General features: G+C 30.1%; 1 protein-coding gene and 1 long non-coding RNA gene across 2 annotated transcripts; one reads left to right on the top strand and one right to left on the bottom strand.

Moving 5' to 3' along the window:
• Window positions 1-1,177: 1,177 nt before the first annotated feature.
• Window positions 1,178-7,002, top strand: LOC108478207 (uncharacterized). Its single transcript, XR_001870278.2, has 4 exons — window positions 1,178-1,591; window positions 1,691-2,152; window positions 5,735-6,020; window positions 6,099-7,002. It is a non-coding gene; the product is annotated as an uncharacterized LOC108478207 (long non-coding RNA).
• Window positions 7,003-14,350: 7,348 nt separating this feature from the next.
• LOC108476575 (triacylglycerol lipase 1) lies at window positions 14,351-18,876 on the bottom strand. Its single transcript, XM_017778815.2, has 9 exons — window positions 18,504-18,876; window positions 17,956-18,066; window positions 17,408-17,548; window positions 16,864-16,974; window positions 16,626-16,769; window positions 16,503-16,543; window positions 16,294-16,370; window positions 15,629-15,724; window positions 14,351-15,380 (listed from the first exon to the last, which is right to left on the bottom strand). Exons 1-9 carry the CDS (start codon window positions 18,675-18,677, stop codon window positions 15,058-15,060), a joined length of 1,218 nt encoding a protein of 405 aa, XP_017634304.1. The 5' UTR covers window positions 18,678-18,876; the 3' UTR covers window positions 14,351-15,057.
• Window positions 18,877-26,037: the final 7,161 nt, after the last annotated feature.

Here is a 26,037-nt window from a genome sequence, read left to right as displayed (position 1 = left end):
AAATAGAAGGGATAACTATTTTTTATCCTAATGCAAAAAATGAATACTTCTAAATTAGAATGATGAGAGGAGGGAAAATGAGAAATATATGTAGGGGTGAGCATTTGATCGAATCAAATCGAAAATTTTTGAGTTAATCGAATTTTCGAATCTTATTTTATCATTCTAACTTAATTTGAAGTTTTCTCGAATCGAGTTGAGTGAGATAGAATTCGAATCGAATCAAATCAAATATATTTGTTCGAGTTAAATTTAAAATAAAAAAAAGTCTAGTGTTGTTTATTTTTATGTAAATTTTTCAAAAAACTATTTTTTCATACAACAAAAAATTGAAGTAAATAAGTGAATAAATAAGTGAGTAAATAACTAAAAAATAATTAAAAAGAAGAAGAAGGAAGGAGTGTTTATTTTAGGGTTTTTTGAGAAAAATAGATTTTAGGATTTGAATTGAATGAAAATAAAGTGAAGAAGAAAAATAATTTGGGGTTTGCAATTTGCTGGGGGGTTTGATTTGGGGGAGGAATTGGGATTTGGGAAAATAAATCTTTGGGGCTTGGGCAGACGGGCTTGGGGAAATAGAAAATATAAAATGTTTGGGCTTGGGGGAAATTGGGTTTAAGTAAAAGCCTAAAATTTAAAAAAATTAAAAAAATAGCTTATATTCGGTTTATTCGATTTATTCGAGTTATTCGAATTAGAAAATTCAACTGGACTCGAACTCAAAATTCGAAAAAAATTTGAGTTGATTCGATTAACTTGATTAATTCGATTAACTCAATTCGAATAATTCGAAATTCGAAATTTTTTTCGACTTTTTCAAATCGAATCGAATTTTGCTCAACCCTAAATATATGTATATTAGCTCAAAATTGTACATTTTTTAAATGTTTTATTTTCATTCTTTCCATCTCTCTTACCAAGTACACCTAGAGAAAGAAAATTATGTTTTTCATCTTTCTAATTCTCCACCACTTCAATTTTTTTCCACCATACAAACAAAGCCTTATAAAAAAGTTAAGCTAATTATAAAAAAAAATGCTATGATATCACAAAATTTAAATATATAATTGCTATAATGCACTACTGAATTTATTTTAAAAATAAAACTAATTAAATAATTTGAAAAACAATCCTAAACCATAAATCTTAACATGAATTCTAAATGTTAAATAATAAAATCTAACAACTACACTTAAATCGTAAACCTAAATTTTAAAATTCCAAAACCTAAGGGTCTATTTGTTTGGAAATAGAACATTTTCTGGAAAAGCTTTTCAGCCTTTTCCATTGTTTGTTTGGCTGAAAATATTTTCCCAAGAGAAAATCAATTACAAAATATGGGAAAAGAACCCCTTAATCTTGGAAAATGTCTTACCGTTTCTAATTCGGTAAGACATTTTCAGGAAAATTAGAAGCCAACACCGATTTTCTGCTTCCCCTTCCCCTTCCCCCATCTTTGACACCTGATCTTCTGCTTGCCGTCAGCCAACACTGATTCTCAAAACCAGACACCGGCGTTCATCAAAGCTTTTACCCATTTTCACCTTTCGTTGTCAAAATCTGCACTGGCATTCATCTTCTTCTCTCGAAGGTAAGAACAAAAAATTTTGTTATGGGGAAAGGGTGTTGTCTTTTCTGATGTTTAACTTTGGTTTTTCTTTTCTGATGAACCCATTTTTCTTCATTACAGATTCGATCATAGTGCTTATTGTTACTTTAAAATTTATTTACTGAAAGCATTTGTGGATTGCAACGGATGGGTGCACTTTGTGAATATAAGATATTGTGTCTAGTTAAAAGCTGATCTTTGTGCATTTGAATCAAGTGCTTACCATACTCTTCATTCCATGAAGCTTATGGTAATGATTGAGCTAAAAGTCGCTCGAGCCACTTTAAATCCCCAGGCTGTTTATCTTATGGTGGCAACTCATTTAATTCCTATGATGGTCATAATCGAAACATGGGAGCTTATAGAACTGAGGGATGGGATACTGAGAGACGGGGATCTGATTTGCAATCTGGCAATCAGTTTGAATACCATGCCTTCCCTCAAACGTTAGATGAGTTGGAGTTGGAATTTAAGATAGAGGCAATGGAACTTGGAAGAATTCGTGATAAGGAAGAAGATGAAGAGAATTATAAGCATCGAAAGGTAAGATGTTTATCTTATTTGACTATCGTGTGTGCTTTTGGTGCTAAATGGTTTCTTTGACAAGCCTATATCCTTCTCAGATAAGGTAAAATTTTTTATAACTTAGTTATCAATGTTGGATTGTAACTTTCTGTACTGTTAATTAACTACAATGAACACCACGAAGTTCAAAACTCTAAAGCCGAAAACAGAGGTTTTTGTTCTTACTTTGTTTCTTACTAGAACATATTCCTGGAGTGCTGTGTAGACTTTTTCCCTCTTGCTCATCCTTATAGGGCTAATCTGTATACCCTTAGACTATCTCTGTTTATAGAAAGCCATACATCATTTAGATTGTTTATGGGCTTCTTATGGTGTGGGTTGAATGTTAGAGATAAGTGTGGGTTGAATGTTAGAGATGAGTGTGTGAGGTATTCAAATCCTATGGAAAATTATTCCTCTAGGCTTTATGACTCTTATGGTGAGTTTTAACGTCAGAGGCGTGAAGATTTTGGGAAAGCTTACAATCGGTACTAAATCAATATAATTTCAGTTCTTCTCAAGTGTGGAAGAAGCGTTTCTCTCTCAATTCACTCTTCTACTTGACCTAACTTAAAAAAAAAAATTCTTCCTATTGATTAACTTATATTCTTCCACATTATAAGCCTATGTTTATCAGGTGTGAATACTTTGTCTTCTCTAACTTCTTTTAACTTTTTGGATAATTATTCCAGACAACTTCCTTTCTGCGCTTTTGCTCTGAATCTATCTGGTTTCCTTCCCGTTGGAAAAGCATCTGCTTTGACCATGAATGTAGCTAGGGTTGTTAAGGACTGGTTATTAATTGCATTCTCATGGTCTGTCATTAAGGATACCGTCACACCCATCAACTTATTTGGTTATGGGGTTGCACATTTTAGGGTATTGCTTACTATAACCATGCCAAGTTACAGGCTTTGAAGGCTAAAGAAACAGAGAAGAAAGTTGGATAGGCTGATGAGGAAGGTGAGAGGTTGATTGAGGAAAGGCAAGGTGAGGGATCTGTTAAGTGGAAACTAAACAATCCCATAATTTAGAAACAAATGGGGCAGTTGATTTTTTTCTAGGATATGAAATATGGGAATTGAGGTTGCAAAATAAGGACTAAAGGGAGATAGAGAGGTGTGGATGGATGATTGTGGATGGATGATAATCAAAAAAGTGTTTTTCTAATGGGCAAAAAGGACAGGATAAAGATTTCTTTTGCTTTTTTGGATGCATTTGAGTTATGGGGTATGCTGCTCTTAGGTCTCCGTTTCCATAAGCTAGTTGTTTTTAATTTATTACATATTTAATTTGATTTATTTATTTATAAATAAATCATTACAATATATGTAAAAACAATTTAAAATATAAATTTATTAATATATATATATAAATTTATTAATATATGTAAAAACAACTTTTCCGGAAAATATTTTCAGGAAATCTGCCAAACAACATAAAATATTTTACACAGATTCATTCAAACACCAAAAAAGTAAATCATTTCCAGAAAAGAAAATTATTTTCCAGAAAATATTTTACTGGCAAACAAACGGAGCCTAAGTTGCAACTCAAAATCCAAAATCTTAACCCTAACCAAAAATTTAATTTTTTTAATTAAAGTTAAAATATTGTTAAGAAGAATTGGTATAGTTATAAAGATGTAATATTAATTTAGAATTACCAGTGTGTGAAGTGAACCGGGCATCAGACGTATAAGATTGGTGAATGATGCCTTGCTAGCCAAACAAACTTGGAGAACTTTTACCCATCTAGATTCAACTATTGGTTAAATGTTCAAAGTTAAATAGTGTAGAAGTGAAGATTTTCACTCAATCATGAAAATGTTAGCAATAAGTCATGTATCGTCTTTAATAGCAATAGGTCATGTTTCTACAAATAGCTGGGAAATGACTTCCCGGAAAGACTTATGCTCAAATCTCTTTTACCTTCTGTTCTTCATCTTCTTCCTTGGTTACTTCGAAGAAGAGATAGTTTTGAAAAACTTTGCATAGAGCCGGGATCATGAGGTTTGAGTTAGAAAAATAGAGAATCTAGTAAGCTGGTAAGGTTTGTGTCGAAAAATAATTCTTGACAAACTCAATCAATGACTCTAACCAATCTTTTAAGAAAGTTTTCTTAGCAACCTGGAGTATGAAGAACTTCTTAAAAAAATTATAAGCAAGATTAAATAAAAAAAAATCTTCTAAAAAATAAAAAAAAAGAATTGAATATTGCAACATATAGTGCTTCAAAGAGTGCTTTTATTAAATCAAATAATCCAACGTCATACCTAATGAATAACGAAGATGTCTTTATATAGACTAGCTAATTACATTAAAAGTAAAACTTGTAAGTATCATAAAACTTTAATTAATCTACAAAAGAAGTAGTTATGATGGAACTAAGTTTTCTTGTTAAGTAAAAATATAAAATTTCTAAACAACTTAAAATACTTATATCCTAAATTCAGAATAAATAAATGTTAAAAATATAAAATTTAATAAATAAAATATTGGGCTAATGTATAATCAAATTTAAGCTTTAAAATCGAACTCAATATGATTTAAACACAAATCAAATTGAGATTCATAATTTCCAATAATAATCTATCCATAAATTCTACTCACATAACCTTCACTAAAACGATCATAACTTGAGCTCCCGAACTTAAAATAAGATGATTCAAAGTGCGATTCGAAGTTAAAAAATAGATATTTCTTCAGTCAATAGACATCTCGATCCAGAAATGCTTAGATCCTATCAAAAAATGAGTTGTAAGTCAACTAATTTTTCAAACGTTAAAATTAGTAGTGTTGGTGAATTTAATTTAATAAATTTAATCTCATTTGTATATGTATCAATATTTAAGTTAGGAAAACATTCATGCATCATTACATCTAACATTGAACGTTGGCATGGCATTGCATCCCACATAAGAAAATAAGACTTGGTAGTTAAATAAACAATTTAACAGAAAGGGAAGTGCTATAAATCCTGACATTATTAGAGAACACTCTTTTAACTCACACTTTCATTATAAATATGTGTACATAAATTGAGGAGCTTATAGTTAAGTTATGTATATAATATCATTTATAAATGATAAAACTATAAAAAAGAGATATAAATAAATAATGTTGATATAAATGAGAGGTTGGTTTGGTAATATTTCAAAACCTTCTTAATTGTTTATGATTATTTGGTGGAACTCTCTAATTTGAAAAGATAAAAGACTTTTTGAATGAGGCACTTAGCCACCTTTTCTTGGCCTATATATAGACACCTCAATTTTGAGTTGAGACATCCAATTCAAGTGAAAAATCTATTTAGTACAATCTTTTCATTTTTCCTTAAGATAATATATATCAATATTCGTATTTACAAGAATTCAAAGGTGCAGGAAGAATTATTTCATATGATAATAGTATTTTTGGACCGTTTTGCATATGAAGGAAGAAAACAGCTATTCTTAAAAAAGTTTTATGAGAACGCATTATCTCATTTTTCCAATTTTTCAAATCCAAAAATTTACAACAAAAGAATCACAATTTATTTTTAATGTGAATACTCCAAAAGGATAGGGGAGAGGTGTTCCACCTATGTGGCTTACAAAGGAGATCGGCATATTGAATTTCAAAGCTCCACTGGGCAACAAGTTGAAAGGGAAGACATTTATATCCACTGTTTACAGCTTAACTTCAATATGATATGGAAAGAGAGATACAACATATTGGTCAACCAAGCCTAGCTACTCTACCACACTCGAAGTGGTTGGTAGCTTAAAGGAGGTAGTAAGTGGGGACTTGCAAGGGTAATGAATATCGTTGCTGATCAAGTAAACACAAAGCTCCATGCAACATGGGTACTGCATAGTGTGTTGAACGAATTAATTTACACCCGTTTTCTTGATTCATTGTTTGATTTCTGATTTGTTTTGCAGGTAGTGTGCAGTCCTATTATCTATACATGCACAGCTTCATATGTAGCAAATTTTTTCTTCTTTAACATATGAATTCAATATATCCAAACAAAAATGTGCAAGTTCAAATCAATTAGATTGTTACTAATCAATTAGATAGCATATCTACTATTTGAGAGCGCTTTTTTTTTCCTATTTTTTATTTGTTACATTAGTCTAGTGTACGATGAAATGAATACGAGACATATATATACACAAAATATGATTATCATACATGTAATTATCAAGTAAATATTGATATATATTGGACAGGATATTAATATTCAATATTTGAGTAACATCGAAAAAAAAAGATACCTGTTTCTAATATTTCTAGTTATTTAATAAGAGAAAAATGAAGAAGGAATTTACAAAGTTGATAGGCTAGATTCTAGAGCCGTATGCGACTGAAAAGGGTGAAGTCCCCCTCTTCCGAGCTTGGTGGTGCAGGAAGTTAGGGACAACCCTGACTTGGTGGTTCACAAGATTTATGTCCTGGGCCACATGAGCTAGGTCCACCATGAAGAGACCATGAGCCCTTCATTTCTCCCATCAAGGTTCCCAATTTCATTCCTCGGGCTCTGGTTGATTGAGCTGCCATTACAGCATCATCAGTCTTGAAGATGACAAGAATGCTCAAGACGAAGACAAGAAAAGCAATAACCTTCACCAAACATAGCTTTCCACCCATTGTTTTTGTTAGAAGATGATATATATAGAAGCAGTTTGGCTGGTTTTACATGATATATATCTGTGTGTGTGGTGTAACGGGTAAGCCATAAGTGGGCAATATATATATATATTGTTCACCAAGTCGTAGTATATTTTCAGTATGAACATATCACAGAGTTCGATTTAATGAGTTTTATGTGGAGTTCCGTAATAATCACGTCTAAACGGACCATTTTAAAATTATTATATTATTTTTATATTTGTAGTAAATGACAATGAACCACACACTAATAACTCATTAAAAATTTAAACAATTAATTAATTAATATTTAATTAAATTTGTTTATAGATACACTACATAGTTCACTGTCAATACATTGAATATAAACCCACTTAAAATTATGAAATTTAGATGTGATGAAGTGCTTAATCCAAAAATGTGGGTGTTATATAGTAAAAAATCTTATGAAAAAATGTGATTTGTTATTTTTAATGTTCTTCGTTATGGTAAAAATTAAAATATCTATTTTAAACATAATTTTGAAGTATAAAATAAATTAATTTAAATTGTATTTAAAAATTAATTACCTTTTAAATAATTTAATTTAAATTCAATATAAATTAGCTATTAAAATTTAATAAATTTGCATATTATGAATGATCCAATTAAAAAAAAAAGCCATGAGAGAAGCACATTTAGAGCAGAAATTGACATATTTTGAAGATTTGAGTGAGACTACTGTGGTGATTGCAATTAAAACTATGCTACAATTAAATGGCATCGGAAGTGTCGATGAAAATGGTCTGATTTTAAATGGTGAGGTGATTTTTTAAATTTAATCTTTATTTATTGTTTAATAATTCTTGATGTTAAATTTTGTCATTAATTTTTACATTATTTGTAAATTGTGGGTTTAATCCTTATATTTTAATTTGATTGTTTTTAATTTTTGTACTTTATGAATTTTAAATTTTAGTCCTAACTAAATAGTATCTATTAAATTTATTAAGTTTTTCTATTTTCAAAAACTAATGTGTCATACATATTATCACATATATAATGTCATGTCAACTTGCTATATCTACATATCATACATAAAAAAAAAGTCAGTTATGAATTTAAAGACTGTTATTTTTATCAAGACTAAAATTTTAAAATTCAAAAATATAAAAACTAATAAATGATCTAACTGTTAAACACGGGCTAAATCTAAATTTTTAGACATGGTACAAAACTAACATCAAAATTTAACCAAATAGAATTAATTTCTACCATTTGATCAATACTAGAATTTTAAATTTTAAAAAGTACATGAATTATGATTGACCAATTCAAAAGTACAAAATTAAAATTAACAAAATTAAAATATATGAACTAAATTCACAACTTATACAAAATAGAGAGAGTCATAGCAAAATTTGACATATTTGTTATATAAGATCATTGGCATTTTTGTTGTATTAGATATCGTAAGAATAAGATTAGGACCAGGGTCTTGGTATTTGGTCGCCTCCATAAACTTAAAACAAATTATTGAAGAGAGCGACCAACCTCTATTCCACAAATCAACCTTTATTGTTGGATGTAGTTAGGGGCTGGAAGGGGTTGGATGTCCTAAAATAGGAAATTTTTTAATTAGGTTTTTTTAAAATTTTAAATAAATAAAAGTGAAATTATACTTTTAATTTTATGAAAATTTAATTTAATTTTTAAAAATTATAATGATATAGACTATTAAACTAGTAAAATTATATTTTATTATTATAAAAATTATAATTTAATTTTAATCTTTTAAAAAATTTCTAATTTTGCCACTGTTGTTTGGTAAAGTTGATAAAAATGAAGTCCATCATACCTTTTAGAATTTAATGGCACCAAAATTTTTTGCAAAATGGGAAGTCAGAGAGTTTCTACAAAAGGCAACAGACATAGGTATAGTTTCCTTCTAATTTAATTTCCCTGTAATAATTTTCAACCAAGAAAAGACGGGTTCCTAAATCTTTTTGACTTATTGTAATGACCAAACAGAGAGCAGTATTTTGGTAAAATTCTCTAATTCTATCATTTGGATCATCAAGCTTCATTTAAGGATATTCAACACATAAAGAAAAAAAAAAACACCCTTAATATGCAAGTGTTTTTAAGACGTGATGAGCTCCATATTTATTATCGATTTCCTATCTCAAATTACGATGCTTTTTCTTATTGAAAATTGAGTAGTGAGTTGTGATGCTTCAATCTCAAGTTATTGCTATTTATAATTACAACCATATTCTCTCACATATTTGCCATAGATTTGTGAACATGATCATGTGCAATATCATTACTCATACCTCGAGCTTGATGCCACAAACTCAAGTCTTAATAAAAAAAAAAAATTCTGGAACCTTTGATTGTATTGTTTGAATAATAGTTAATAGTTAATCAGTTTTCATATTTGAGTTTTAATGAATAATAAATAATGAGGAATTTCGTGATAAATTAGAATATAATATTCTATTAACTTTGAAAAGAGAAATTTGAACTTTTATAGTTATTTATATTTATTCTTATAAATAAAGCATGATGAGATTTAAACTTGGGTCATTAAAGTTCATAATGATATAATTTTATCATTTCAACCAAAGACTTATTTGTTTATATATATATATATATATATATATATATATATAAATTTGTATAAATATAGTTAAATTTTAAAATTAGTAAGTTCAATAATTTAATATAATTTTTTATACAATTAAGATTCGAACCTAAATTCTAAAAATGATAAACACCCGTCAATAAATCACAGTTTAGAGTCAATTTGATGATTATATTTCTATATAATTGTTATTTCTATCCATAATCGTTAAACTTTTAAATAAATCATGAAAAAATATAGATTGATATCAAGTGTAACCATAGAACAGTAAAAGTTTTGACAAAGCAAGTTTGAGTGGAAACAGAAGTCGAATAGCGGCAACCATGCTTAAATGTCCAAAATTCATGATAAGTTGAATGATTTCATAGCTGGTTAGCTGTGCATCCTCCACTTAGTTTTGAAAATGACATATATCCTCCTACTTTGGTTTAACTTTCACGTAATATATATGGCAAACTAATTCCACTGTTTAATCTTAACACTGTATGGGGGATTACACAATTGCTCACTCAATTTCACAAATGCATTTAGCGGCCAAAACCCTTTGTTTCTGCATAACGACAGAGAAATCAACATCAGATTTTACGAAAGCTTCGATGACCAATACGTTAGATTTCTTTTGAGCGTTTCCAATATTTAAACTCCCCAAGCTAACGGTGATTAATTTCAATCAATATCATTAAAGATCCCTTGTTTTCATACGGTATTTAAGGCAGACTTCAATTGTCAAACCATATTCATGTTAGCTCAAAGCATACAGTTCCAGTTTTGCCCAATATATAATCCATCAACTTTTGTTGATTTCTACTTATATCTCCTATTATTATATAGAAACCAAATGGGCTGAACTCTTAAAAGAGCTCGCTGATCACATGAAGATAGCATGTTGCCAGGATTGGACGGTGGATAGGTCTCCTCGCCATCTGTCAGGAAACAGTATGAGAGTTTTGGTGCCTTTACTGACAAGGCACCATTTTCATCGCAGCCATGTTCACCAATATAAGGGACCAATGTGCCCTTTCGACATCTGTGAGAAGAATAAGGAGTCTGATTCAAACCCGAAAATAATTTTAATTTCTTTGTGCCCCCGAATTGGGATTATATTTGCATTGAAATTCGAAAGCTTAATTAATGTTGTGGTTTAAGGACTAAATTCGTGCTCATCCTTTAGGGGTGATGGGTCAATTATCTGCATGTCAGCGTCAGGCTGTTAAATACAAGTATATTTAAAGGAAATGGAATTTGAAAGGAGAAATAACTATGAAGACGGAAACAAACACGTAATAAGCGTACGACACAATACCAACACAATGACATAATAATTTTTTAAAAATGAGGACACGAATACAATAATAAAAAATATATATAAAAATATTAAAATGGGAAATAAGCAAAAAAAACATAAGGATGAAATTGAAATGTTAAAAATGGTAACGTGCAGCGAAGACAAAAAATTTTTCTCAAATAAGCTATTTACTTTTTAATATTTATTTTATTTTTATTCTTTTCGAACAAAATTTAAAACTTTATATCCAACTCAGTATTTTAAGTTAATTTACAAATAGCTTAAGATAGGACTTTGGGCTGTCCACAATAATAAATGAAAAAAGCTTCAAATTTATCTAAGAAAAAAAAAATCTTTCATCTCTTTTAACGAAAACCTTAAAACTTTCAGGCTTAAAAAACCTTTCATTTCCTTCCAGGAAAAAGAATCTTACAGGGGAAAAAAAATTCTAAAACTCTTCTTCCCCTTTCACTCTCATCAACTGTAGTTTTTCAATCTAGGGCCTCTATCTATTGTGACCGTCTCCGTGTTTAGACACATGTATTGTGATCGTGTCAGGACCGTATGTAATCCTTTTATATATATATATATATATATATCTAGGCGTGTTCGACACGTGTCTATGTCGAACACACATACAACACTAATACGAGATGAGCCGTGTCCGTGCTTCCTGGAAAGATGGATACTGAACAGCTGGCGGAAGTAGCAGACTTTTCTCTTTTTGTGGGGTCTCTTTGGCAATTTCACTAACGAGATGGAAGGAAAACTTGTGATTGTGCACCATTTCTCAAGTCTACGCCTACAAATAGTGTCTGCAAAAAGGACAAATGTAAAAGTCTACAAAACCACAATCTGGATTTCATCAATAACAGGGAAGTTTTGAAGGTAATGTTCACAACTGACAACAGCGGGTAATTCTTTTATTAGAGGTGAGGTAAATAATTAGTCACAAAATGTGCTTCATTTTTACGAGTAAAGATCGAATATTTAGAGGTTGTGTGAAACCACTATTTGAACGCTACTGTCGCCAAAACTGCCTAATATTCAAGCCAAAATAAGACCAAGTTGGAATCTTTTAGGTACAAAGGAGTGAAGGACATCCGGGAATGATAATTTCTTATTGCAGTGATTCGAACATAGACTTGCTAGGTTTCACCATGAACCATAAAGACGCAGCCCCAAGGACACAGAAATCATGAGAAAGACCTTGTAAATGTGGTGATAGAGACTGATACCTTGTGACCGGTTCCAACCCTTATCTTAAAGGGGAGCGGAGCACGTAATCTGAGTGTAATAATTTGATTCTTTGAGAACAAAGTTCCCCATTTTGACTCAGATTCATTTGTGCCATTATTGCAGACCAAACTGATTTATAAGTTCACTGCCATTGAACCTAAGCCGATGGCGGCACATCCTGAAATTGAAATTGACACATGGTTGATTCTTACATTTGTACTGGCATTGCCCTATGTATATAGTCAAATAAACAAGGCCACCACTAGTATCAAATGCCAACAACAGCTTAAATACTATAAATAGAGAATCTGACAATCATTCTTATTTGGGAAAGATTCAGACTTAAGAACACTAGTTTCAGAAGTTATGAAGATACGAAAATCATTCATCATTTCATTTTTGCTTCTTCTTTCTCTCCTGTTGAGTTCCATGAAACCTGGAGCAGAGGCAAGGGGACTATTGAGGGATTCAAAGTGGCAGTACAGCAATGGTAGTAAAAAGATTCAAAAGGGTAGATTTAAAGGGATGTTTCTTCATGCTGTGAAGGTTTCAGGGCCAAGCTTGGGTGTTGGACACAGATACAATAATCTTCAAAGCATTGAAGTTGAGAAATCTGGTCCCAGCCCTGGAGAGGGACATAAGTAAGTGGACGGGGCAGTGTAAAACAAGTGACTACAATGTAGATTCATTTCTTTTCCCTCTTCCTCTCTTTCTTAGCTTGTATAGTCAAGTGCATATCTCTGCAAGACTTAAGCAAAGGAGGCTATTTTAGTTATTCTGCAATTGTTTCTTCTTGGGGCAAATGCCTAAGTTGTCGGCACCAAGTGCCCTCCAACGTAGTTTTCGTACCTGCTTCTGACTGCTTTGTATCTTCTCTCACTTCTTTTCTCTCTTCACCATTTAATCAAATATAATAGTTAACATTCTTTTGTTTTTCTTTAATCAGTTTTTGTACTATTTTCAAAGTGATTCTCTAACAAAAATAATGTCTTCTTCCAAAGTCAGTTAATAGGTATGCATTGCATTTATTTAATTGAAAAAAGATAAAAATTAATAAAAATTTCTAAATTTCAAAAATACAAAAATTAACAGTCGGTATTAATTGAAATAAGTCAAAATAGTCAAAACACATCGAAATTTTAACTGAATCGAATATAAATTACTTTATATTGATTTAAAATCAAAATGATACATACCACGATATCGACTACCATAATATTTATCTTCTTTTACATTGAAATGTGATACATTTAAAGAATCTAATTTAGTGGCTAACGATTGCTCTTTTATGATTTTTTAAAAAGTATATATTAAACTTAAAATTTGTTAAAAAAAAAACTAAAAGGTGAACACTTTTATGATTTTTAATTTTTTATAATTTAAATAATTTTATAATTTTTAATAATATTTTTATAAATATAAATTTTATCATTTCAAAATATTATAAATAATTAAGTGTACAAATTCAAATGAAATTAGGCAGCAGGTTGATTCTAAACTTCAATTTGTAAATATTTTAAAATAATTACTTTTATTTTAATTTCTTTTTTTATATGGATAACCATGTCAACTTCCATTTGCTAACTTAGTGACCATTATCGGTCATGTCGATGGTCCCATTAGAAACTAACAACCTATGTTAGTCAACAAGCTAAATTATAAGTTAAAGATTTAATTGAGAGTAAAAATTTAGGAGAGACTTAATTGATATATATATATATATATATATATATATAAAATTTAAGGAAAATCCTTTTTATAAATTGTATCTTATAAGTATTAATAATTTTAACAAAATCTCCTGCGGAAAATGATTATTTGTACAGAATATTGATGGAAAATCATTTTTAAAGTAAATATTAATCGAAAAATATTTAAAATTAATATTTTTATTTTTTTCAACATTTCGATTTTCTTTTAGAATCTTAAAATATTCTTTAAATATTATATGATTTTTTTATTTTTATAATATTTTAATATTTTCTTCAAAACTATGAATTTTTTATTAAAATTTTAAAACCCTTTATAATGTTAGGAGTTTCAATTTTTTTACTATTATATGAATTTTTACGAATTTTTAAAATTCAACAAATCGTTATTAAACACATGTTATGCATAAATAAAATTAACTAATGCCTATTTCAAAAATGAAAAATTAACTAATGCCGATTTCAATTGTGTTTCTTCTCACTTTTAAATTTTAAATAATATAAGGATTAAATTGCTTTATTTTTTTGACTTTCAAATAGTTAGGTTATCCAAGCAAGAGTATATGAAGTATAATTTTCTTATTTTTCTTTCCTAAAAGCCTTCATTTTCTGTATTTTAGTAATTTCTATCCAAGCATCGCGTTGGAAGAAAGATGCAAAGCAATTAGAAAGAAGAGAACTGAATTTGATGCAATCAATATTATGCTATAATTCAAATCTAATAAAAATAAGTAGAAACAAATGAAATCAGTTTCTCTTTACATATCAAAATAACAATATAAATATGGGACTGAATGGAACCCACATTCCATTGAAGGCATACATAGGGGGAAAAAAAAATCTATTATGCCAACCTTGGAGATGAATGAAGCACATGAACTTCGGCCGTTCCGAGGTTGCCCCTCGCTCCATGCTCTTCTAATGTAACAAACTGTCCTTAACAAAGAAAACACTTCTGAGATCCGCAGTTAGATTATAACTTCGATCTTCTGTCATAACTTCTGCCAAGGTTTCTTCGCTCTGCAGGCTCGCTCCAACAATGATGGTATCTTCAACCAAGCTTGCCACCCCTGTCAAAACGACTTGCCTCAACATCCATTCCAAGGAAATGGGTTAAATTACCAGTGTCTGCACAATATACTACAATTAAAAGATAAGAAGCAATCCGCCACCCCCCCCCCCACCCCGGGCCCAATTTCTAGCTGGTCCTTTCACCAATATTTCAAGGCTCATAATAAACCATCTTTCTTAGATCTTATTGATCATGAAGTAATATGAGAGGAAATAGGGGTGAACTTTACAATATACATGCACACAAGCAATTAGTTAAGTACATTTGAATACTATAGCCTATACGTTATATGACAGAACATAGAAAGCAGTCAGAGTCTTTAATAACTGCTTGACTTTTCCAACGACCTGAAAAACCCGATCATATGGTCATATATGTCTCTATTTGCTTTTACGCTCAAAAGGAAGTCTATGTGACCATAATTATCGAGATAAAGCAACTCTGGTTTTGACGATAATTCCTCAAGAGTGCGCTGCACATCCGTTGCATCTGCTAAGGCATCATTCCCTCCATAACTCATCCATATTGGCAATGACTTTGGTATGTTGTTAAGATCAAATGCTGGCGGTTTAAACTGTCCATATATCAGTAAGTTTTTCAGGACTCCATAATCATACTGGGAAAATGTACCCTGACGGATCACTGCCATTTAAAAAAAAGACAACAGTTTTAGCAAAAGAAATCATACAGCATTAACATATATTCAAATGAATTCTAACGGAAATGAAAGAAAATTAAAAATTATTACAGCTTGAAAAGTAATATACATATTTCAGACGCTAATATAGTCCAGAATGAGGAATTTGTAAAGACACAAGTCCATTGGGTTGGTTAAACAAACAGAGAAATAGAAATGAAAGGCAAATAAAAGAAGGTAGATGGAAGCATACTCTGGAAAAGATGGCGTAAATTCTTCACCGATGATGGGTGTGGCTCATATTCCAGATAGAAATTCATCCGAGTTTTATTAAAGCAGCAATTTTGCCCTGCAATGTCATCTTGTCAAACACCTTCCAATTTAATAGTAAGATTCAAATATTTTCATTATCGGTGTCAGATTTTTTAGTTTCAGAGTGCTTGGTAACTTTTATGAAGTCAAAATTTAAAAGCTGCTCTTGAAGCTAAAAGTTCATGCAACCTTAGCAAAACAAATGGCATCTCTTCCAAGCTTCAAGACAGGAAAAGAATACACTCTTCTATTATATTTTATATAATTTTATAATTCATATAAAATATGGCTTCAAAACTTTAACACCCTGCCAGGGGCAATTCTCTGTTCAGCTAAATGTAGTACAATATCCTACATTAAATCTGAAGCAGAGCGAAAGACCCACTTTTAAGGCATAATTTCAACTTTCAAGTCAAGCATCGAATGGGAAATATTAACCAAGCCTGAAAGCTTTAAGGTAGATCACTTATACAGTTCATTGCATAAAAAGAAAATAGCAATAAAATGAAACAGCATACTGAACCAACAAAAATGGTGCACATCCGTTTGTGTATTTATACCGATATTAGTATCTGTATGAGTAAATATAGAAGAGGCGAAGAAAACCTGTTATAGAACTTAGAAAATCAGTACAATCCACGTGGTCATCACATAAAGAATCCACAAGGTTAACCAACACATCACTGCAGTTAAAATAAAAACATATAATGCCATTAAACCACTAAATTTAAAAAAAGTCAATCAACACCTTCATAACAGGGAAATAGATATGGGGAAAAAACAGAAAAGCTAAAATGATATAAGTATTAGCCAACCTTCTGAAATTCAATTGATGTAACCCCAAAGCAAGAACCATCTGCCAGAAAAGAATGTCTAAGAACATCATAATGGCCAAAACTGATTTTACTAGGTAAAACAACAATAATGACAAGTTATACCTGATCCAGATGCATTGCAACCATTCTAAGTACAAGTGGAGCGCTGACATGTTCCAAATAAGATATTGGAGACAAAAGAGCAGCAGCTTCAACCATTTCCACTATGTCTGGCTGAGTGAGAGCAGCCAAAGACATTATTGTGCCCTGTCATTAAAAAGCATTGGATAAGTAACCTAAAAAGGTAATCAGCAAAAGCCAGGAAAACCATGCTCTAGGTATATTATAATGCATGCAGGACCTGTGAATGTCCAACAATAAAGATTTTGGAGCTGGTAATTGCGTGTATGTAGTGCAACATTTCTGCAAGATCATACAAAGCTAATTCCTGCCAACTCCACTCCCAAAATTCCTGCAAGAAAAGCCAATAGTTTTCGAGTCTATGAGATACTACCAGTCAACCTTGACATAGATTATATTAGGATATAGATGCACCAGGAAACCCTTACATTGTTAAGGAGGGAAAAAGGAAAGAAAATAATGGAGAAGAGGGTGTTACAACTAGCATATTGCATACTAAGCTATGAAACTGGATTTTGTGGTACACTAAACAAAGATGCACAAACATTGAAAATAAGCCATGTGGGTGTCAACACATAAAACACACACAGCCAACTAAGTTGGACACACAAATTGCATAAAAAAAAAAAAAAAACTGATACTCATGCAACCAACGTCTAAGGTAGTTTAAGTTATCCACATTAAAAACAGAATAACTAATCCATAAATATTGCAAGATGAATTCTAGCTAAGAGAAAGAGGCATTCTGTATAGAGTTCGCCTACCTTGTCTGTATCTAATAAAGATATGTGTCCATGGCTCCAACGTGTTCCACGAACATTTCCAACCCACACATCAAAACCCTGGTCTGCAAGGATGAAGCCCAACGACTGTTCAGTGGAATCCAAAAACCATGCATCACCTGCCTGTTTAGTATATCAAAGTAGTATCAAATCAGTATAAAATCCTATCAACGTAAAACAAATACATGCATATACAAAATTACAGTCCTGGAGAATATAAACAGAGATAACATATAATCTTCCAAACAGAAAGCACACAATCTCATTTGCTTTGTTATTTATTGCAACAATCACTAGATCAAGGATTTTGTTTTAGAAAAAAAAAAAAAAAAAGGCATCTTTCAGCATGCATTTTCACTGGAAAAACAAAGGGGGAAAAAGGAACAAGAGAAATTTCATACAAGTAAATCAATATCTAGTAGCTGGTAGGATCAAGACACATTAGAAGACCTTACATGAATAAGATACATAATAACAGCTAAATAACTCTGTTATTTGAAAATTTTGTTTCAATTAAATGGGGAATTTACCATGAATAATCCATGCTGAAGCAGAACAGGATGACCTTGCTGAACTTTAAGATCCCCAGAACGAGATGAGACGCGTTGGAGAGCTAATAAATAGCCATCCTTAGTTTGAACCTGAAAGAAAATTAGTAATAAACCACAAAATTAAAAGGAAACTTCAATTTCAGTTACCAAACAAGAAAGCAACAAAATTTAACTAGAGAACCCTAAAGAACTGAAGTAAGCAGATTTCAGAAAACTTTCTACAAATCATTAAAAAAGAAACTTTAAAAATTTATGAAAAGGGGATGAAAGAAACAGCAGAAGAAATTCTATAAATTAAGGACACTATCGGTACAACGAAAATGAGGGAAAAGGAAAGGTAAACTCCGTCTCTGCAGTCCCTTCCAAAAACAAACAAAAAATGCATATTTTGCTTTGATTGCTTCTTTTATGGCTCAAAACATAATAGTCCTTTACTATTTTTCCCTCATTATCATTTTTTCCCGGTTTCTTAGCGGCCAAAAGAACCTTGACAAGAATAATAATAGAAAGGGAGGGAGAGAGAGTACAGTGTGTTCAGTGCAGAAATAACCATTGGGCTCGATAAGCTGGGCGCAGAGAGAGTCGGCGGAGAGAGTTAGGCCGGGATCGGACGAATTTCCGGTAACATCGGCGTCGGAAAGAAATAAAGAGTGGAAAAAGCAAAGAAATGGAAGAAGAAGAAACGCCGGAAACTTGTCCATCTCTCTGAATGGGGAGTAGTTGAATGATCGGGACTAGAGTGCCACACACTCTGTTCACCTTATCATAGCTTTCATGAATTTTAACCATTAAATAAATATAAAAGTTTTCTACTCCTTTCCAATTTTATTCTCTTTAACTTAATAGACTTCACAAAATTTAACTCACTCTCAGATCTTTCCGTAGCAGATCCATTTTTTATTCTCTTTTGTAATTTTGTGGCCCGTGATCCTGTCGTCGGAACCATTAGATCATGTCCTTTTCTAATAATTTACTTCAGTTTTTAACCTTTTAACTTTTGTGTTCTTTTTTCAAAATAGGACGTTGCATCAATAGTTACTAGCAATTAGTATGTTTGTTATTTTCATAATAACAAATTTAGTACTATTAATTTGATCTATATTTAAAAAATATTAAATATTTAAAATTAATCTTAATTTTAAAAGTTTAAAAATACATAGAAATTCAATAATTTTAAAAGGAAATTATTTAAAATTCATTTTTGATAAAATATATAATATTTTTAAAATATTTGTATATCGTCACGCGATACAAATATCTACTAAGTTTGTTAAATGGTAAATATTGGTACTTAATTTTAAAATTATTTCATACTTGTGAAAATTAAACTCTCAACTATTAATTGAAGTAGAAAATACCGTACTATCTTACTTAAATCCCGAAATATCAAGATAAAGTTATTTTTAAACAAAAATAAATATTAAAACAAAATTTTGTTGGATCTCTAATCTTTAACTGATCTACACCCCCAAAATTCTGGTGCTATTCGTTGCAATCCCAAACCCCAAAAAGTGGCAACCCATCTCACCAGTCCTAAATTACTTCCCATTATCCTCCCTTACCCACCTTTCAAAACATAATTTACATACAAGAACAACATTTTGGGCTTAGCATTTGCTGCGCTGTGAAATGTTGTTTTCTGTCATACCTATACCACATTTAATTCAGATGTGAAGTGCAAGCGAAGAACCCATCAAAATCCCAGGTAATGTTTTCTCTGTCTTACCTATACCACATTTTAATCCAGAGGTGCTACCAATGGCTGCTCCTGTGGCTGCAAGAATTGGGGGCTTTGTCAGTATTCTAAGGGTAATTAACTTTGCTATGGCAAAGAGGAAAGGTTGAACTGTTATACTCCTAAATACTTTTCTCTTGTCCACTCAAAATGTAAAAGTACACTTATCCCTCTTTGTAAAATATTTATTTGTCTGTTTAATTTTTATCAGTTATAGAAAGGTCATTGCTAGACATATATAATAGCATATTGTTATAGAGAAATAATCGTTGTAAACTTATCATAGGATTTATATATTGAATTTTCATCAAATAAAAAAATGAAAATTATGTTAAAAAAGAATATGATCAAATCGACAATTTTAAAAGATTCATAACATTCATGAAATATAGCCTTTATGCATATTTGATTTTATATTCTTTCACCGATTAATTATAAAATTTTAAATCTAGCAAGTTAAATTAATCAATATGAGTTATCAAATTAAATTAATTAATTTATCATAAGTTACTAAATTCAAGTAATCAATTTATAAGTTTATGGTGTTTTAAATTCATACTAGAATATTTAATTAGAGAACTTAATAGTTTATTTAATTGATATATTTAATTACACTCATTGAATATTATTTTCATTTAATAAAATATAATTAATAGATTTTCACATGAAATTTAATCATTTTATCAAAATAATATTTTAATTAAGATCAGTTTTATTTAATAAATGATTATTAATAGGCTTGCTTATATGAAATAATTATAGTTTTACTTAAAAATTAGACAATATGTTGTTATAGACAACTAATTTAATAAATAATGTATTTCATAATTATAGATGTTGTTATAAGTGAAAAGTTATTATAGAGAGTTAAAATAAAACATAAAAAAATCGATTCTACTAGAAACTTGATTGTTATAATGGAATGTTATTATAGCAAGTAGCTGGCTATATCATGAGTAAGTACAGTATCGATGGACATATAATTTTTTACAGGAACTAATATGTATCGGCATCGGTCTACTTTGGTGCATCATTTCAGACTAATTGCTATTTTTTAAATTATTTAATATATGTAAAAAATACTTATAAATATTAAAAATATTTAATATATGTATAAAAAATACTTATAAATTGTAACACCCTTCGCCCAACCCAGTCGTCGAGCCTGAACTACAGGATGCTACTACTGTTACTAGAACAATCACATACAATTCATAGTCATTAGTTCAATAAAACATCAATTTGTATCATACTTCCATGTATAACATGATTTACAAACAAAACCGAGATTTAATCGAGCTTACGAAAGCTCCCAAGTTGACCCGAACATGAATAAGTACCATTTTGAAAGCTTTTCAAAATTTAACAATATGTACCGATACCCACAACAGGTACCAATACTATTTTCAACTTCGATGTCTCAAAAATCAAAGTAAAATTTACAAGTATCGATACTTTGAATAAGGTACCAAATACCCCTATAAGAAGTATCGATACCAAATTCATTATAGATACTATTTTAACATTCTGCCATTTTTCAAAATTTGAACACAAGTCAATTTGTATCGATACCTTTATAGAGTATCAATCCTTGAGAATAAGTATTGATACTTTATATTGGTATTAATACCAAATTGACATTCTTTCGATTTTGAATCATGGTAATTTGATAAAGTACCAATACCTTAATCCATAGTATTGATACTTTTTACCAAATGGTAAAAAATCTCACATTTTGGTACTTTTACATGCTCAAGCCAAGTTAAAAATCAAATGGTACTTATAGGCATACCTCAAATCTGCATATATCCAATTGAAAACATACTAAATACTACAACTCAGCCAAATCCAATCAACTACACTAATATGCCTCAAATGGCAATCAAAATTGCAATTTCTATCTATGCAACTCATGCCAATTGGACCACAATTCAATACATACCAATTTAATCTATTAATCAAACATACAAATAACCATTTCCAAGTTCAATCATGTAACACCCCCTAATCCCAAACCGTCGCCGGAACGAGGTTATGAGGCATTACCGGACATATTAGACAACTTACGAATAATCTACAATTAATATAACTTTCATAGTATAATATAATAATTAAGTCCCTATATTGGACTCTCGAAGTTCAAACACGTATTAAAAGTAGAACGGGACTTGTTTGAGTATTCCAGAATTTTTTTATAAAAATTTGCAAGACATTCGCTTATTTTACCTAAACCCCCGCAAATTCAAACCAAAACAACCAACACCAATGTTTCACATTCATATAACTAATATTTATATCATTAACATAATTTTTACTTAATAACTATCATAGCATCATTCTAAATTGATTAAAACTTCATTCATTTAACCATCTAAATCTTATAATTCATCCTTCACTACCCAAAGTAATATACATATTCAAGTGACTAAACAACACCTATGTACATGCCACCTTTACCCAAAAGAAAAATATACATCACCAAATTTGTGTTGGAGTCGGGATTGTTCTGGATGCTAAGCCGGGACACTTGACTTCTACTAACCTGCTCACGGAAACAACCGTACGTTGAGTATGGATATACTCAGTGATATTACCATAATTCAAAATATATCATCAATAATAAAAATATAAATATTAAAATACATAACAATTAATTTCTTAAATACTAATTCATACTTTATTTTTATTTTTATTTTCATCATTTCATAATAACAATTCAATTTAATTATTCGTCAATCAATGTATTTTTCACAAACTTGAATTTAAACCACTTATGAACATTTAGCTCATACTTTTCTCTTTCTATCACAATTCCAATTTCTATTCATAATTAAATTTCTCTTTTTTTTTTTATTTCAATGCCTTAAATTCACATTTCAATTTTTCACCCTATTAACGTAACTCGGACTTTGGCGGATACACGGATCTAACCAAACACACCAATATGGCACCCAATGCCTCATCGGATAGTTCGAAGTAATAGTTGACACCCAGTGTCTCATCGGCCTAGCCGAAGTAAAGTTGGTACCCAGTACCTCATCGAATCTATCCGAAGAAATTTAGTGACACCCAGTGTCTCATCTACTCAAGGTCGAAGCATCCCTGAACACTTCTAATCCTATGACATGCCAACTATATCCGACTCAGCCTGACTAGTTAATAGGGTATTCAATTCACTTTCTCAATTCTATATCACTTTCAATTCACAATTCAAATCACCATTCATTTTTCAATCAATACACTTTTCAAATAATCACATATTCCATAATTCACTTATTCTATTCAATTTAATTCAATTTGCATCACTTTCATTTTCACTCAATATTCATATCAATTTCACATACTTACCTCAAGTCTTACTTACCATACATAACAATTAAAAATTCAGCAATCAATAATAATTAAAATTGAATTATAGTAATACACACGTAATTCTCCGTTTTAGTCCTCGATGACTTTCTCCTTTCCTTTTGATGCTGATGCTTCAGGTTCTTTGTTGGCTACAAAATAATAGTAATTTACATTATTATTTACAGCATTAATTATAATAAATAATTAAATTTCTAAACAATTCCTACCTTATTCCCAATTTAATCCTAACTAAACTTAATTATTTTCTTAATCCAATTCACTCTCTTTTCTATTCAAATTTTGTCTAAACTTATATTTAACTATAAAATTTCCTGCATATTTCCCTAATTTCGAATTTTCTTCAATTTAGTCCCTACAACATAAAACTTATAGCCTAGTTTACAATTTAATCCCTTAATCAATTCTAACTTATAATTCATTCAATTAAATCCCTAATTCCATAATTTGTCCAACATGAACCATATTTGGAAACATATAAACTCTTGAACTATCAACTTAATTTCATCAAAATCTTGTTTCAAAGCTTCTAAAACATCAAGATTAACTAAAAAGGACTTAATTGACTTACCAAATTAACTCCAAGCTTCAAATCCTTAGTTTTCTCTTTTATTTTTCTTTCTCTTTTTCTCCCCTGCTTCCCGTTTTCAATTCTGTTTCTATTCCCTTTTGTTTCTTTATTTCTCTTTTATATTTATTTGCTTTACTTATTTAATTAGCATAAATTATAATATATTTATTTTAAATATTTATTTTAACATCATTTACATATTTTACAATTGTACACATATTTAATTCTACATTTGTACTAATAATTTTATTACATTTGTCATTATTTAATATGTTTCTCAAACAAAAATCTCATAATTTAAAATTTTAATTATTTAATTAACAAATATCTTTTTACTTAAATTATAAGTAATTTAGTATTTAAATTACAAATGTACCAATATAATTTTTACACATCTATATTTTATTACCATATATTTATCAACTATTTAATTTATTTAAAATATAATATTCATTAAATAATCATAATAATTATAAAACCATAATAATAATTTTAATATATATAATACATACATTCAAGAAAAATCTTGATTTTTCTTCCATTTGTCACTCAATTTATGTAAATGGCTTAATTGCCATTTTGATCCTTTTATTTTCTATTACTTTAGAATTAAACTTTTACCCTTTTTCAATTTAGTTCTTTTTGCTAATTATTCTAAATTAAGCTAATTTTACCTAATTAAATCCTAATTAGACACACCATTAGGCTCATAAATATTTTTAATAATTATTTTCGAACTTATTTCACTAAGACAGAGGCCCTATAACTCACTTTTCCGGTGCCCGTGGATTTTGGGTCATTACAAATCAAGCCATTAGACATCCATTAGGTACTTTCCCAAATTATACAAACTTATGTGACACAATTGCTCAAACATTAGATTCCATTCACATTCCTCAAATACCCAAGCTTTTCATTACCAACTTTAAAAATCATATGCATCAACCATATCCTAACACATTGCCAACATTCACACTTGTATACATAACATATGACCATTCCAAGTCAAACCACATTTGAGATCTAAAGCACCATCATTCAAGTTACACACATATATATAACATTGCCTATATATATGCCATATAACTGAGTCCAGAACGATTAAAAGATTACCTGTAACGTCCCCTAACCCTATACCGTCGCCGGAACAGGGTTACAAGACATTACCAGTCAGTACAGTCCAATTTCAGTCATTAATTAAAATAAATATTCACACTCATCCTAGTTTTAAGATGTCGTCCCTTTAATGGGCCCTCCGGTCCAATATGGACAGTAAATTCAATTTGGAACTAATTTAGAATCAATACGAATTTTTTTTTTATATTTCAAAATTCATACTATATATCGTTGCCAACCATAATTTACTTATTTCATCAATACTTTTACAACTTAAATGACTCTCATTAAACACCCTAGGTACATGCCATTATCAATACTCAACATACTTTACCTCATTGAATTCGGGATCGGCCGAATCTTGATTCAACAGTCTAGCCTTAACTTAACTGCAAGCGAAACAAACCGTGACTGTTGAGTATACACTCAATGGTATTTCTATAATCTGAACACTTAAACAATTATAAAACATATTAATATATATATATTTATATATATATATATATTGAACTATTCAAACTCAATGAGAATTCAAACATTCACTTTCCAACCAATGTTTTGGTCTACTTTAAATTTCAAATCATTTATTATTTTTCAATAGCAATTAATCAATCAGTAATATTCATTAACACTCAGAATAATTATTTATTTAGTAACAGTCAGTTATTCGGTAACAATCAATTATTCAATAATAACCGATTATTCAAGATGTCGATCAATTGATCGGTTATCCGATAACGATCAATTATTCAATAAAATCGATATTCAAGAACTATTAAGTTATTCAAGAGCGATCATTCATTCGGTGACAATCGTTATTTAGTAATGATCAATTATTCAATAAAATTCGATTATTCAAGAATCTAATATCCAAGAATCAATTATCCATTAACGATCAATTATTCAATAATAATCGGTTATTTTATACCTTTATTTACCCTATTAACATGACTCGGACTCGAGGCGGATACACGGATCCAACCAACACACCGATGACGGCACATAGTACCTCATCGGTAAAGCCGGACGATAAGATAAAGATGGCGATGCGATTACGAGTACCTTATCGGAACAAATCGGAATAATAAAGATATGATATGATAATAATGTGAATAAAGATAAGATATGATATGATATAAAGATAAAGATTCAACACACAAAGTCTTTGAATCGATGCTTGATATGATAACAATATTCCACACACAAAGTGCCCGAATCGAACGGTGATAAGATAACAATATTCGACACACACGGTGCGAATCGATAATTG

The sequence above is a fragment of the Gossypium arboreum genome, chromosome 12 (genome assembly GCF_025698485.1).
Source record: "Gossypium arboreum isolate Shixiya-1 chromosome 12, ASM2569848v2, whole genome shotgun sequence".
NCBI lineage: Eukaryota > Viridiplantae > Streptophyta > Magnoliopsida > Malvales > Malvaceae > Gossypium > Gossypium arboreum.
The sequence above is the reverse complement of the archived record's forward strand: the minus strand, read 5'-3'. Positions and strand labels throughout refer to the sequence as shown.